We start from the raw sequence: 15,253 nt of genomic DNA, 5'->3' as shown, positions 1-15,253 counted from the left end.
CCTGACCCTGTCTCTCACCCTGACCCTATCTCTCACCCTGACCCTGTCTCTCACCCTGACCCTGTCGCTCACCCTGACCCTGTCTCTCACCCTGACCCTGTCTCTCACCCTGACCCTGTCTCTCACCCTGACCCTGTCTCTCACCCTGACCCTATCTCTCACCCTGACCCTATCTCTCACCCTGACCCTGTCTCTCACCCTGACCCTGTCTCTCACCCTGACCCTGTCTCTCACCCTGACCCTATCTCTCACCCTGACCCTATCTCTCACCCTGACCCTGTCTCTCACCCTGACCCTGTCTCTCACCCTGACCCTATCTCTCACCCTGACCCTATCTCTCACCCTGACCCTATCTCTCACCCTGACCCTGTCTCTCACCCTGACCCTGTCTCTCACCCTGACCCTGTCGCTCACCCTGACCCTGTCGCTCACCCTGACCCTGTCGCTCACCCTGACCCTATCTCTCACCCTGACCCTATCTCTCACCCTGACCCTATCTCTCACCCTGACCCTGTCTCTCACCCTGACCCTATCTCTCACCCTGACCCTGTCGCTCACCCTGACCCTATCTCTCACCCTGACCCTATCTCTCACCCTGACCCTGTCGCTCACCCTGACCCTATCTCTCACCCTGACCCTGTCGCTCACCCTGACCGTCTCAGAGACGGGCAGCTTTTTTTTGTAGTTGTTACATAGAATTGTAAGTATAGGGCTCATCAAGAATTTGTTTTGTGTATATGAACAGAAATGTTCATGCACTCTCCATATATCTCAAGAGCACTTAATTTCAGGGCCTACCCCTACCCATTACTAAAATCGCAAACCAACAGCTGTGTGTTACCAACAGTTTGTGTTATGTCCCCGGCCTGATCCGGGCCAGGTTTTCTGTTTTTCACAGGTGTTGGCTCCAGGTTTCATGCCACATACTCCATCCCTCCTGTGAAATCGACACACCTGCAACTCATCCCCCTCATGAGCACCACAGTATTTCAACCCCGGTTTTCCAGTCATTCATCGCCAGTTCAATGCTTCTCCTACGTTGTTAGTACCGGCTCCTATGCTATGTTTATATAACTTCGTACACTCCTAATAATATATTTTTCTCTCTGCCTGCTACAAACCGTGCCACATCCTCCTGTTCATCAGCCTGCCTGCCCCACCTGCCTGCCTCACCTGCCTGCCTGCCCCACCTGCCCGCCCCACCTACCCCACCTGCCTGCCTCACCTGCCTGCCCCACCTGCCTGCCTCACATTATTTCCAATAAACCAGTCAACCGTGCCTTCTGTGGAGTTGTGCATTTGGGTCCACCAGCCGGTAGCCAGTTGGTCCATCTTAACCCTTGTGTTATCTTCGGGTCATTCTGACCCATCAGTCATTGTGACCCACCATCGTATTGCGACAACTTTACCGCATACAAAAACAAAGTGAATCATTTTCTTTTAACCGTTGGGCTGTCTCAGACCCCCCACATTGCGAAGGTTAAAAGAAAATTATTTTTATTTGTTTTTGTATTGGGTAAAATTGGGTAAACACAACGATGGTTCGTTATGAACCTTTGGGTCATGTGACCCGAAGGCAGCACGAGGGTTAACAAGCTGTATTCCAATATCTGACCCATCACAGGGTTTAGATAGTGGATGTTTTACTACAAACACTGCTGTGTCAGCAGGACACTTCCTGAAGGCATCAGCAGAACATGACATTCCACCAATCACTGTAGAGGAAGATAACAAGCAAGGGATGCTGGGAAGAGGTGAGAAACCCTCCAGCCGCCAACAAGATGAGAACGTTGACAGAACTGGACAACCTGAGAGAACCTTTCTTAGCACCTCGACTGAGAAAGCAACACCTCACACACACACACACACCTCAGACACCTACACAGACCTCACACACACACACACACATCTTCACACATTACACACACACCTCAGACCTACACACACACACACCTCACAGGCCTACATACACATACACAGCAGCAATTGCCATGTCACACTGGAGGATAACACACAGACACACACTAAGACACACACACACACATTCAGACACACACATACACTCATACACAGCTAGAAGTTTGTGTGTACTCACGGTTCAGACCCACGTCGTGGTAGGTGAGGATGGCTGGTTTGTTTCCCCTCGGAGCCCCTCGGATCACCACATGCAGCATCCCGTAGGGAGTCTCAATGTCGTGTTCCTAGAACACCCACACACACACACACCACACACACCCAGAACACAGGCACAAACAGAACACACACAAACACAAAACAGAGACTCTTATTCCAAACGGGAACTCACATGGCAACACAGATCCGGACATGTACTAGAAATCATTCAGTATTTGACAGTTTCTCTTTTCCTTCACTGTTGAACATGCCCTCCTGGACCGAAACTCATGGAACACCCTACGACCTCAACTCAGTTCACATCAGAAGCCTGCCAGTAGGACTGGGTTTATTTTAATTCTTTACATTTACATCCAACACAGCTCATGTCCATATCTGGTGTTTTCTGTGGATCAACATGTCATGGAATGAGCAGCAGAGATCTCTTCTGCCAGACGGCTTGAAATGGTCTCATTGGGTGTGCTTTGCCTTCGGCAAGGGCACAACCTTTGTTCTCTCACATATATATTTATTATTGTGAGAATGCTGTTCGGCATTCTCACTATTGTTTTTCCAACTTCTTAGTTCTTCCGCTGTTTTTTGTCCTTTAACTAGTCCTGCATACTTTCACCGATTCCTACAATTTTTGTATCAAAACGTTCAGCTCCTTCAGGAGATGTGTGGTATGTCTTTTGGTATTTCTCACTTTTATACTTTTTAAGATATTAAGGTTTTTGTGCAAATTATTCTCCCATTAAAAGTAATGGTAAATTCTTTCAAATCATTAAAAAGCTTCCTCTTTCAAACGTAACTACTTCAGCATACTTTCAGCTAGAGACACCATTCAACCTTTAAAATGTTCACAAGACATTCAGCTATTCCCAAATGATTCAGCTTTTTCAAATATTCAGCCAATTTTGAATTATGACAGTTTGAAATACATTAAAATGTTTGCTCCTTCTTGATTTTTATGAATGAGCAGCAAGCAGAGTGGCACACTCTGCTGCCTGCTCTTTTTCTGATATTCAACTAAATTGTCAAACACATTCCTCTAACTTTCATATAGTTTAACTTACAGAAACAAGTTATACCTTAAAATGTAGGAAAAATTGTCCTCTTTCAGCCAATGTAACTACTAAAGAGCTCACATTTACAGATTTTCAGGTATGAGCCTTGAAACGAGAGCAGCCTTTCAAATTCTCTCACTAACTTCAATGGGGAGGTGGGTAAAATCCGTCAGAGAAAGCATGAAGGAAGACGATTTCGAAACTGCATATAAAGGACATCTCTAGTTTCGGCAGAGTGTTGGGTCTCGGAAAATATCCTCATTTTATTGATTGGACGTGTAGTTTTGCGTCTAGGTCAACTTGTTTGAGGTGTGGATGCTAGGTAAATGTTCGTTTTTCTCTCTGCCTAGCTCGTTAGCTATCACAGCTGCGCCATCACCGTGGCAACCAAACAGACACGCACCATGAACGTTTTTGAAACTGCCAAAGGAGTTGTATTACTGACCGCACAGACACATAAAGGATATATATGGTTTCGGCAGAGTCTTGGAATGAAATATACGTAGTTATGTGGGCAATGTAGAACAGCGGACAGATTCGATATTTGATCTTTTGTTAGTTATGGCCATTCTAGTGACGCTACTGTCATCATGGCTGCTAATAGAACGGCGAAACCAGGTCACATACGGTCTAATAACTATCATTCATTACCTAGCTACAAACAAATGCTTCGTAACTGAAGAGTATTTACTTTTTATCGGCGATATTGACAACAGAGGTTAAGGAACTCCGTCTTTTGAGGAAATTTTCCATTGCATCCTCTCTCAAGCTTACGTCTTCGGTTATTAAAGCCTACGGTGTTAATACAGTCTGTAAAAATACCACTTTGACACACTTGCAAGAAATGATCCGCTAGTTAGATGTAGCATGATCTTATTATTTAAGTAGGCCTATAAAAAACTCACCAGGGACAATGACAACATTGGCAACCCTGCACTATGAATTATTATTTTGATGTCATCTTAAAGGTGACATGACATGAAAACTTCACTTTAGGAGGTTATTTAACATTAATATGAGTTCCCCTAGCCTGCCTTTGGTCCCCCAGTGGCTAGAATTTTCGATCGGTGTAAACCAAGCCCTGGGTGTTCTTCTCCGCCTTTCAGAAAATGAGCTCAATAGCTCTGTTTGAAAATCTCCTCTTTGTTAGTCACAAGGAGGAAGGTTACCTCCCCTCTCTCTACTTTGCCCGCCCAGATAATCTGGCCCGCCCATAAGAAATTGAGCTACGACCGTGCAAGTGTTTTTTATCCTCGAGAGACATCATGGCTTGCAAACGAACGAAGCATTACATTTGCTCAGTTTGGATGTACAAAGGAAAACAAAAATATTTTTACAGTTCCTTCATCCGAGCCTCTGAAGACCCAGTGTCTTAATTTTATTTTCTCTGGAAATGCGCCTACACAACTTCTGTTGTAGGCGCACACACACAGCCAGCACACCACACACACACAGCCAGCACACCACACACACAGCCAGCACACCACACACTCAGCCAGCACACCACACACACAGCTAGCACGCCACACACCACACACACAGCCAGCACACCACACACACAGCCAGCACACCACACACACACACACACACAGCCAGTACACCACACACACAGCCAGCACACCACACACACAGCCAGCACACCACACACACAGCCAGCACACCACACACACAGCCAGCACACCACACACACAGCCAGCACACCACACACACACACACACACACAGCCAGCACACACACAGCCAGCACACCACACACACAGCCAGCACACCACACACACACAGCCAGCACACCACACACACAGCCAGCACACCACACACACAGCCAGACAGTACAACATACACACACAGCCAGCACACCACCCACACAACCAGCCAGACAGCACACCACACACACACACACAGCCAGTACAACATACACACACAGCCAGCACACCACACACACAGCCAGCACACCACACACACACACACAGCCAGTACACCACACACACAGCCAGTACACCACACACACACACAGCCAGCACACCACACACACAGCCAGTACACCACACACACAGCCAGTACACCACACACACACACACAGCCAGTACACCACACACACAGCCAGCCAGCACACCACACACACACACAGCCAGCACACCACACACACACACAGCCAGCACACCACACACACAGCCAGCACACCACACACACACACACACAGCCAGCACACCACACACACACACACACACAGCCAGTACACCACACACACACAGCCAGCACACCACACACACACACAGCCAGCACACCACACACACAGCCAGCACACCACACACACACACACAGCCAGCACACCACACACACACACACAGCCAGTACACCACACACGCACACACAGCCAGTACACCACACACACACACAGCCAGCACACCACACACACACACACAGCCAGTACACTACACACACACAGCCAGCACACACAGCCAGTACACCACACACACACACACAGCCAATACACCACACACACACACACAGCCAGTACACCACACACGCACACACAGCCAGTACACCACACACACACACACAGCCAGTACACCACACACACACAGCCAGTACACCACACACGCACACACAGCCAGCACACCACACACACACACAGCCAGCACACCACACACACAGCCAGCACACCACACAGACACACAGCCATCACACCACACACACACACACAGCCAGTACACCACACGCACACACAGCCAGTACACCACACACGCACACACAGCCAGTACACCACACACACACAGCCAGCACACCACACACACAGCCAGTACACTACACACAGCCAGCACACACAGCCAGTACACCACACACACACAGCCAGTACACCACACACACACACACAGCCAGTACACCACACACGCACACACAGCCAGTACACCACACACACACACACAGCCAGTACACCACACACACACAGCCAGTACACCACACACACACACACAGCCAGTACACCACACACATGGCCACACAGGCAGACAGATGCAAAGACAGACAGGTACTGTGCCACTTGGAGTCTACATCATTACCATAAAGGTAATCAACATTTTCTAAAACATTGACGATAGCTGTGAACGAACATACACACACACAGATACACTCACACACAGTTACACTCACACACACAAACATACACTCACACACAGAGACATTCACACACACACACATACACTCATACACAGATACATGCACACACACACACATACATACACTAACACACAGATAAATTCACAGACCCACACATACACTCACACACAGATACATTCACACACACATACACTCACACACACAGGTCCTCCTGCCACTCACCCCGTCCCAGCACTCAGGCATGCTGCCTCCAAAACTGAGTCACAAGGAGAGGAAGAGGAGGAGGAAGAGCTTTCAGGAGGCAGGAGAGACAGACCGGACTGGTCCTGTCCACTAATGGGACTAACAGCTGGTGGTTCTGGCTGGAGAAGCTGCATCTGACCTGCTCTCACTTCTACTCCGACGTCCTTTATACAGCTCCTTATATATCCCACACATGGGGCGGGAGGAGATGCACCTCATTGGCTAGAACAATTGCCTCCATGAATCTGATTGGCAAGCTACCTTGCCACTAACCGTATCCTGGTTGTTTTGCTCTCTCATCAGCACCATTGACTTCTGAAAGGATATGTGTCTTATGTTTCTCTCTCTGCTTCTCTTTCTATCTTCCTTCTGTCTCTCCATCTCTCTTGCTCTGTCTCTCCATCTCTCTCCGTCTTTCCATCTCGCTATTTCTATCTGTCTCTCTGTCTTTTTTTCCTCAATACTCTTGCCTGATGGGAAACATCCAGGGTTATCCAGGGGCATATGTCTGAAGGCGTGGCTGTGATGTAAACCTGCTGACCCTTCCCTCTCTCTCTCTCTCTCTCTCTCTCTCTCTCTCTCTCTCTCTCTCTCTCTCTCTCTCTCTCTCTCTCTCTCTCTCTTCCTCTCTGTCACTCTCATCCACACTCTGTCTATCTACAGTATCTCTATCCTTGTCTTTCTCTCTTTTTTACTTTGTCTATTACTCAGTCATCCAGTAATTGTAATTTCTCCATCCCCCCTTTTCTTTCGTTTAGCTCGCTGACTCACCCTGGCTACCTCTTCTCTTCCCTACGCCCCTGCTTCAGACCAACCCATTTTAGATTTGCGCCGGGCGCAAGAGTCATTTATCCCGCCAGTGTAATAGCAACAGCGTACCGCCCACAAAGTTACTTGTGTTTCGCGTTTGATACTTGCATTTCAGATCGTTACTAAAATAGGGCCCTTCATGTTACTGCTATGCAGTCTCATCACCCACATACAAGTACACACACACACAGTCAATCATATGCCCTCCGCCTCAACATACCACATCTCTTTCAAATCTGACAGGGATCTGTTTAACTTCGAAATAAGGCATTTCAAGGCAATTAACACATACTGTACTGTTGCCTTTTAGTAACTTATCACCTTGTGTGTATGTGTGCCTTACAGTGTGTGTGTTACCATCCCAGAGTGAAGATAGGGGGGGTGTAGATGAGAGGTGGTGAGACTGGAGGTGTCTTCATCATGTTTAATTAAAGTTTGCACATCAGAGGTGTGAGCAACACCTTCCAAAGAAATAGCTGATGCCACAGCATAGACAGCAGCTCATCTGGGAGAGAGGCATAAGCTAGTCTTGGAGAGACCAGCTAGTCTTGGAGAGAGACCAGCTAGTCTTGGAGAGAGACCAGCTAGTCTGGGAGAGACCAGCTAGTCTGGGAGAGACCAGCTAGTCTGGGAGAGACCAGCTAGTCTGGGAGAGACCAGCTAGTCTTGGAGAGAGACCAGCTAGTCTGGCAGCTAGTGTGGAGTGCATGTTGCATCATTTTCTTCTCTTCTCATTATTATTTAAATATCCCATTTCTGCTACTCAATCCCTGCTTTACAGTTTTCCCTCATGTGCACTGTGCTACAGTTACTGTAGTAGATGTTTTCTTTCCAGAATACTATGTGTCTTCAATCTACCCAGACGCTCCCATGTTACCCCGCTCTTCATCTCCCTCCACTGGCTTCCCATCACGGCCCGTATCTGATTCAAGACCCTGGTACTGACCTTCCGAGTGGTGAACGGGACTGCACCCGACTACATCAAGTCTCTCCTCCAGCCTTACACCCCCACCCGCCACCTACGGTCTTCTTCTGACAACCGTCTGGTGGTCCCACCTCTCAAGAGCGCCCGCTCCCAACCCAAGCTCTTCTCCTGTCTGGCCCCCCAATCGTGGAATCATCTCCCCACATCCATCAGAGATACTGACTGTCTTTTCATCTTCAAGAAAAGGCTAAAGACCATGGGCGTAGGTTTAGGGGGGAGGCTAGGTACTAGCAGGTCCCCCAGGTGGAATCACCTCCCCACCTCCACCTTCAAGAACTATGTTTCTTCCCATTGGCACTTATTTGATTTTCACAATGTATGCTTCATGTTTTGGCTACCCACAATGTTTTTGGGGCTACCTCATTGTTTATGATCATTGACCTTATGCACATTTGTAAAGTTCTCTGTTGGAAGTCGCTTTGGATAAAAGCTGCTAAATGAATAAATATAAAATGTAAATGTGTATCAAACAGAAAAAATATTACAGTAATTCAAGAGTAGCCTACAAGGTTTCACATCACATATTGCACTCACACTGCTTTGGAAATTGTTACTGTAATTGCCATACATTGTGGTTACTGTAACATGAAATGTGTACAGCACAATATAATGTCATACAATAAGCACATCAAAACTAACATTATGTATAACCTACACTACCAACACATACAGTAAGAAAGTAAAGCAAAGCTGGAGTTTCACTAGTTGTCGTCCTCACTTTCCTGCTCATCCTCACGCTCCTGTCTGTCTGGCCACAGATTTCATCGACATCACATCTGATGTTCTCCCTTGCGATGCAACAGGGGAAGAATCGTTGTGCATGCCGCAACCATCCCCTACACTGATCTGCTGTGACATGATCACAAGCAGCATCCATTGCCTGGAGCAGGGACCTCTGGTTTTGAGCCCAATGCTCATAGACCCTCCACCTACATGCAGAAAAAAACTCCTCGATAGGATTGAGGAATGGGGAGTAAGGTGATGAGCACCATAAGCATTCTTGGATGGGCAGTGAACCCTGATGAGTGGGCCACGGTGGAAGCTTACATTGTCCCACACAATGACAAATGTAAGCAAGTGAGGCCCTACCAAACCCCTCTCATGTAAAGGGATAAGATCGGAGTGCAGGTGGTCCAAGAACACCAGGTGCTTCTGGGTATTGTATGGGCCAAGACTGGGAATGTGGGTGACTACACCATTCTCTGAAATGGCAGCACACATGGTGATGTTGCCCCCGAGCTAGCCTGGGACAAGCTCTATATATTTGATGGAAGCATTTATACTCCTGGATAGCTCCTGTCAGCTAACTAAACTTACTGTGTGATTGGTGATCGGATGTGTCCCCTTGTTTAGTAAAGTTCTAGTTGCACCTGACAATGACTGTAACCAGTTGATCCAAGAGATCCATATTACAGTATATACCATGATGTTTTTCATGGTATTATGTGCCTGAAAGATTTTGACAGTGGAGTGAACTATTGTGCAGGTGATGTACACAAGGAAATTATGCCAATATGTTTTGCAGCGAATAACCACTTGACTGAGAAGCAACAGTCAGTTTAGACCAGCAAGATATATTCAATTGGTAATTGGCCTAACTGAAGGCAATTGTACTTAACCATTTCAAAGATGTGCTAAATCATTTGAAATTTGTGCAAACTGTAGGCAATTGCACTTGTCATTTACGAGGATGTGCTAATACAATTGCAATTTGATTAAAGGAATGAAAAATTCCAATAGTTTGTGAACAAGTGCCCAGTGGTTTGGAGGTTTGCACGTGTTGTTTTGAGAATGTCATTTCTGTTTTGTGAAATGAGCCAAAGCAATGGGGAAAAACTGTAACTCTGTTCATGTCAGTCAACAACTATTGCCAGAGCTTTGAAAGAAACACAAGAACACTGAAGGAGACTGAAGCCAGACAGACAGATATATATGCAGGTAGACGGACAGACAGATATATATGCAGGTAGACGGACAGACAGATATATATGCAGGTAGACGGACAGACAGATATATATGCAGGTAGACGGGCAGACAGATAGATATGCAGGTAGACGGACAGACAGATAGATATGCAGGTAGACGGACAGACAGATAAATATGCAGGTAAACAGATATATATGCAGGTAGACGGACAGACAGATATATATGCAGGTAGACAGACAGACAGATATATATGCAGGTAGACAGACAGATATATATGCAGGTAGACGGACAGACAGATAGATATGCAGGTAGACGGACAGACAGATAGATATGCAGGTAGACAGATATATATGCAGGTAGACGGACAGACAGATATATATGCAGGTAGACGGACAGACAGATATATATGCAGGTAGATGGACAGACAGATATATATGCAGGTAGACGGACAGACAGATATATATGCAGGTAGACAGATAGATATGTAGGTAGACAGATAGATGTGCAGGTAGACAGACAAACAGATAGATATTTCAGACAGGCAGACAAACAAACTGACAGACAGATAGTACCTTCCAGTTTCCAACAGGCATCAGGACCTCACAGTCGTCCTATAGGGGACAGAACACAGACAGATATGAGAGACACACATACAGATGCATGCACATACACACACACATACACACAAACTGCTCTAGTCTGATTGAACTCCATTCAGTATTTTGAATCTTTAAAATTACTTTTCTGAATCCTATTACCTGCCCTCAGAGAACTGGACGCAAACCCTAACCATAACCAAACTTCTGTGGGTTAAAGTGGGTTAGGGTTAGAGTGGGTTAGAGTGGGTTAGTGTTAGAGTAAGTATAGTTTCAGTGTGGGTTAGGGTTAGAGTAGGTTAGTGTTAGAGTAGGTCAGGTGAGGTCAGGTGGGGTCAGGTGTCAATAGGACTCAGTCGGTGACATGGTATGGGGTCCTGACATTTAAGGCTGCGTGGTTGTGGCCGGGTCTGGGCGGTAGTTACCAGGATGCACCCACTGGTCCGCCTGCGAGTCTGGGTTAGCCAGCGCCTCGCCATCTCATGCCAGCGGAGGGGTGGGGTTGCACAGGGGAGGGGGGCGAAGCTGTGGGGGCTGGTGTACACACTGATCTCCCCACCTCCTCTACACAGCTGCTGCTGAGTCAAACACAAACACAGTGAGACAACACACCTCTCCAAACTCACTCTATTTAAAGCCGTTCCCTGCCTTTATCTGAATGTTCATTTTGCGTTGTGTTTGTAGAGACTGATGAACTCTTCCCCTGCAGAGTAACGGTTTACTATTTATGTAGCAGGACAAACACATGCGCACACACGCACGCACACACACACACTCACGCGCGCATGCACGCAAACACACATATGCACGCACACTCAGGCACGCACACACACGCACGCACACATGCACGCACACTCACGCACACACGCACGTGCACACACACACAGAGAAGTGATCCTCACCGTGTCTGTGTCAGGTCCTCTCTGCTCAGGCAGCAGGGGTTTCTCCTCTGTCACCTGCTGCTCCTTCATCCCTGCCATCTTGGAGACCTGCAATCACCACGGCAACACACATGAGCAAAGCCTAGTTCAGGCATGAGGGAGGGAGAGAGGGAGAGAGAGGTAGAGGGGTAGGGGGAGGGAGAGAGGGGGGGGAGAGGGGGAGAGAGGGAGAAAGGGGGAATGGCACTTGGACAGCAGGCGTCGTTCCACTCATCAACTACACCTGTGAAGCCAGTTGGGCCTCATCCAATAAGGCGGAAATATAACCCTGCACAGATACGCTTCCCTCCCAGTTGTTGTATTATTGTGCTGCTGCCTCCCTCCGCCCTCTCCATCTCCCCCGTGTTGTTTGTATGTTACTGTCCATCAGGGGATTAGTACTCTATTTGCTCCCTGCCTTATATTCTATGTATGTTGCTCCTTAATGCTACAGACAGGGAGTGCTTCCCCTAGATACATCCACTCCGCTAAAGTCAAACCTATATCCATGTCTATTCAATACTTGAGTGTCTTGACTGAACTGAGGTAACACAGCACCTCTCCTCCTCCTCTCTCTACCTCCTCCTGCTCCTCTCTCTACCTCCTCCTCCTCCTCTCTCTACCTCCTCCTGCTCCTCTCTCTCCTCCTCCTGCTCCTCTCTCTACCTCCTCCTCTCTACCTCCTTCTGCTCCTCTCGCTACCTCCTCCTGCTCCTCTCTCTCCTCCTCCTGCTCCTCTCTCTCCTGCTCCTCTCTCTCTCTCCTCCTCCTACACCTCTCTCTCCTCCTCCTGCTCCTCTCTCTACCACCTCCTGCTCCTCTCTCCTCCTCCTCTCTCCTCCTCCTGCTCCCCTCTCCTCCTCCTGCTCCTTTCTCTACCACCTCCTGCTCCTCTCTCCTCCTCCTCTCTCTCCTCCTCCTGGTCTCTCTACCTCCTCCTGCTCCTCTCTCTACCACCTCCTCCTCCTCTCTCTACCTCCTCCTGCTCCTCTCTCTACCACCTCCTGCTCCTCTCTCTCCTCCTCCTGCTCCTCTCTCTACCACCTCCTGCTCCTCTCTCTACCACCTCCTGCTCCTCTCTCTCCTCCTCCTGCTCCTCTCTCTACCACCTCCTGCTCCTCTCTCCTCCTCCTCTCTCTCCTCCTCCTGCTCCTCTCTCTCCTCCTCCTACTCCTCTCTCTTCTCCTCCTGCTCCTCTCTCTACCACCTCCTGCTCCTCTCTCCTCCTCCTGCTCCCCTCTCCTCCTCCTGCTCCTTTCTCTACCACCTCCTGCTCCTCTCTCCTCCTCCTCTCTCTCCTCCTCCTGGTCTCTCTACCTCCTCCTGCTCCTCTCTCTACCACCTCCTGCTCCTCTCTCTCCTCCTCCTGCTCCTCTCTCTACCTCCTCCTGCTCCTCTCTCTACCACCTCCTGCTCCTCTCTCCTCCTCCTCTCTCTCCTCCTCCTGCTCCTCTCTCTCCTCCTCCTACTCCTCTCTCTTCTCCTCCTGCTCCTCTCTCTACCACCTCCTGCTCCTCTCTCCTCCTCCTCTCTCCTCCTCCTGCTCCCCTCTCCTCCTCCTGCTCCTCTCTCTACCACCTCCTGCTCCTCTCTCTACCACCTCCTGCTCCTCTCTCTCCTCCTCCTGCTCCTCTCTCTACCACCTCCTGCTCCTCTCTCCTCCTCCTCTCTCTCCTCCTCCTGCTCCTCTCTCTCCACCTCCTGCTCCTCTCTCTCCTCCTCCTGCTCCTCTCTCTACCACCTCCTGCTCCTCTCTCCTGCTCCTCTCTCTCCACCTCCTGCTCCTCTCTCTCCTCCTCCTGCTCCTCTCTCTACCACCTCCTGCTCCTCTCTCCTCCTCCTCTCTCTCCTCCTCCTGCTCCTCTCTCTCCACCTCCTGCTCCTCTCTCTCCTCCTCCTGCTCCTCTCTCTCCACCTCCTGCTCCTCTCTCTCCTCCTCCTGCTCCTCTCTCTACCTCCTCCTGCTTGTGTAGTGTTTGCAACATGAGACAAATGTTTGCTTTTGAGACGTGTTTGTGATATTTTGAATGCAGTGCTTAATTTTGCAAGAGAAGTTAGGCATTTTGCATTTTGTGTGTGCAATTCTTGGATTTGTGTGTTAAGTTTTGAAAAAAAGAGGACAAGTAAAAAAAATGTGTGTAAGCATTTGAAAAAAGCTGTAATTAGAATCAGAATGGGTTTTATTCGCCATGAAAGTTTGCACAGACAAGGAATTTGCTTTGGCAGGAAGGTGCAAACATTAAACGTCAGTGTGAACCCTTGGCCTTGTTGAAGAGGCCAACAGCGGAAGGGAAGAAACTGTTTTTGTGGCGTGGTATTGGTCCTGATGGACCGCAGCCTTCTTCCAGAGGGGAGTGACTGAAACAGGGAGTGACCAGGGTGGGAGGAGTTGGCCACAATCTTCCTCGCTCGCCTCAGGGTCCTCGAGGTGTGCAGGTTCTCGAGGGCAGGCAGATTGCAGCCAATCACCTTCTCATCAGTGCGGATGATACGCTGCAGCCTGCTCTTGTCCTTGGCAGTGGCAGCAGCGTACCAGATGGTGATGGAGGAGGTGAGGATGGACTCAATGATGGCTGTGTAAAAGTGCACCATCATTGTCTTTGGCAGGTTGAATTTATTCAGCTGCCGTAGGAAGTACATCGTCTGTTGTGCTTTCTTGGTGAGGGAGCTGATGTTCAGTTCCCACTTTAAGTCCTGGGAGAGGATAGTGCCCAGGAAGCGGAAGGACTCCACAGTGTTGACTGGGGAGTCACACAGGGTGATGGGGGTGAGTGGGGCTGTGTTCTTTCTGAAGTCCACAACCATCTCCACTGTCTTAAGAGCATTGAGCTCTAAGTTGTTCTGGCTGCACCAGGTAACCAGGTTGGCCGCTTCCCACCTATAATCAGACTTGTCTCCACCAGAGATGAGCCCAATGAGGGTGGTGTCGTCCGCAAACTTCAGGAGTTTGACGGACGTATGACTGGAGGTGCAGCTGTTGGTGTACAGGGAGAACAGCAGAGGAGAAAGGACGCAGGTGGGGTGATCCAGTGCTGATGGACCGGGAGTCAGAAACTTGTTTTCCCAGCTTAATGCACTGCTTCCTGTCAGACTGGAAGTCTGTGATCCACCTGCAGGTGGAATCAGGCACGTTCAAGCTCTCCCAGGCACAGCTGGGAGAGCTTGTCCTGAAGCAGGGCGGGGATGATGGTATTGAAGGCAGAGCTGAAGTCCACAAACAGGATCCTGGCATAGGATGCTGGGGAGTCCAGGTGCTGTAGGGTGAAGTGGAGGGCCATGTTAACTGCATCGTCCACAGACCTGTTGGCTCTGTAGGCAAACTGCAGGGGGTCCAGTAGAGGGTCTGTGATGGATTTAAGGTGTGCCAGCACCAGGCGCTCCAAAGACTTCATTACCACAGAGGTCTGGGCGACGGGTCTGTAGTCATTATGTCCTGTTGGCCTTGGCTTTTTGGGCACAGGGATGATGGTGGAGGACT

General features: G+C 48.9%; 1 protein-coding gene across 7 annotated transcripts in view; it reads right to left on the bottom strand.

Annotated features, from left to right (window-relative positions):
- The window catches only part of ndrg4 (NDRG family member 4), a 49,932-nt gene that overhangs the window by 23,465 nt on the left and 11,214 nt on the right, over positions 1 to 15,253 (bottom strand). For 4 of the 7 annotated variants that reach the window (XM_062460878.1, XM_062460877.1, XM_062460880.1 and 1 more), the window contains exons 2-5: positions 11,758 to 11,844; positions 11,281 to 11,430; positions 10,832 to 10,870; positions 2,096 to 2,201 (exon numbers count right to left, since the gene is read on the bottom strand). In XM_062460878.1, coding sequence (XP_062316862.1) covers positions 2,096 to 2,201; positions 10,832 to 10,870; positions 11,281 to 11,430; positions 11,758 to 11,835 — 373 coding nt within the window. In that variant the 5' untranslated portion in view covers positions 11,836 to 11,844. Of the gene's footprint in view, positions 1 to 2,095; positions 2,202 to 6,517; positions 7,067 to 10,831; positions 10,871 to 11,280; positions 11,431 to 11,757; positions 11,845 to 15,253 lie in introns of those variants that run through there. The other 3 variants (XM_062460881.1, XM_062460882.1, XM_062460883.1) reach the window with 3 other exon arrangements.

The sequence above is a fragment of the Osmerus eperlanus genome, chromosome 5, assembly GCF_963692335.1.
Source record: "Osmerus eperlanus chromosome 5, fOsmEpe2.1, whole genome shotgun sequence".
NCBI lineage: Eukaryota > Metazoa > Chordata > Actinopteri > Osmeriformes > Osmeridae > Osmerus > Osmerus eperlanus.
Note: the sequence above shows the minus strand (reverse complement) of the source record. Positions and strands in the feature narration are given on the sequence as shown.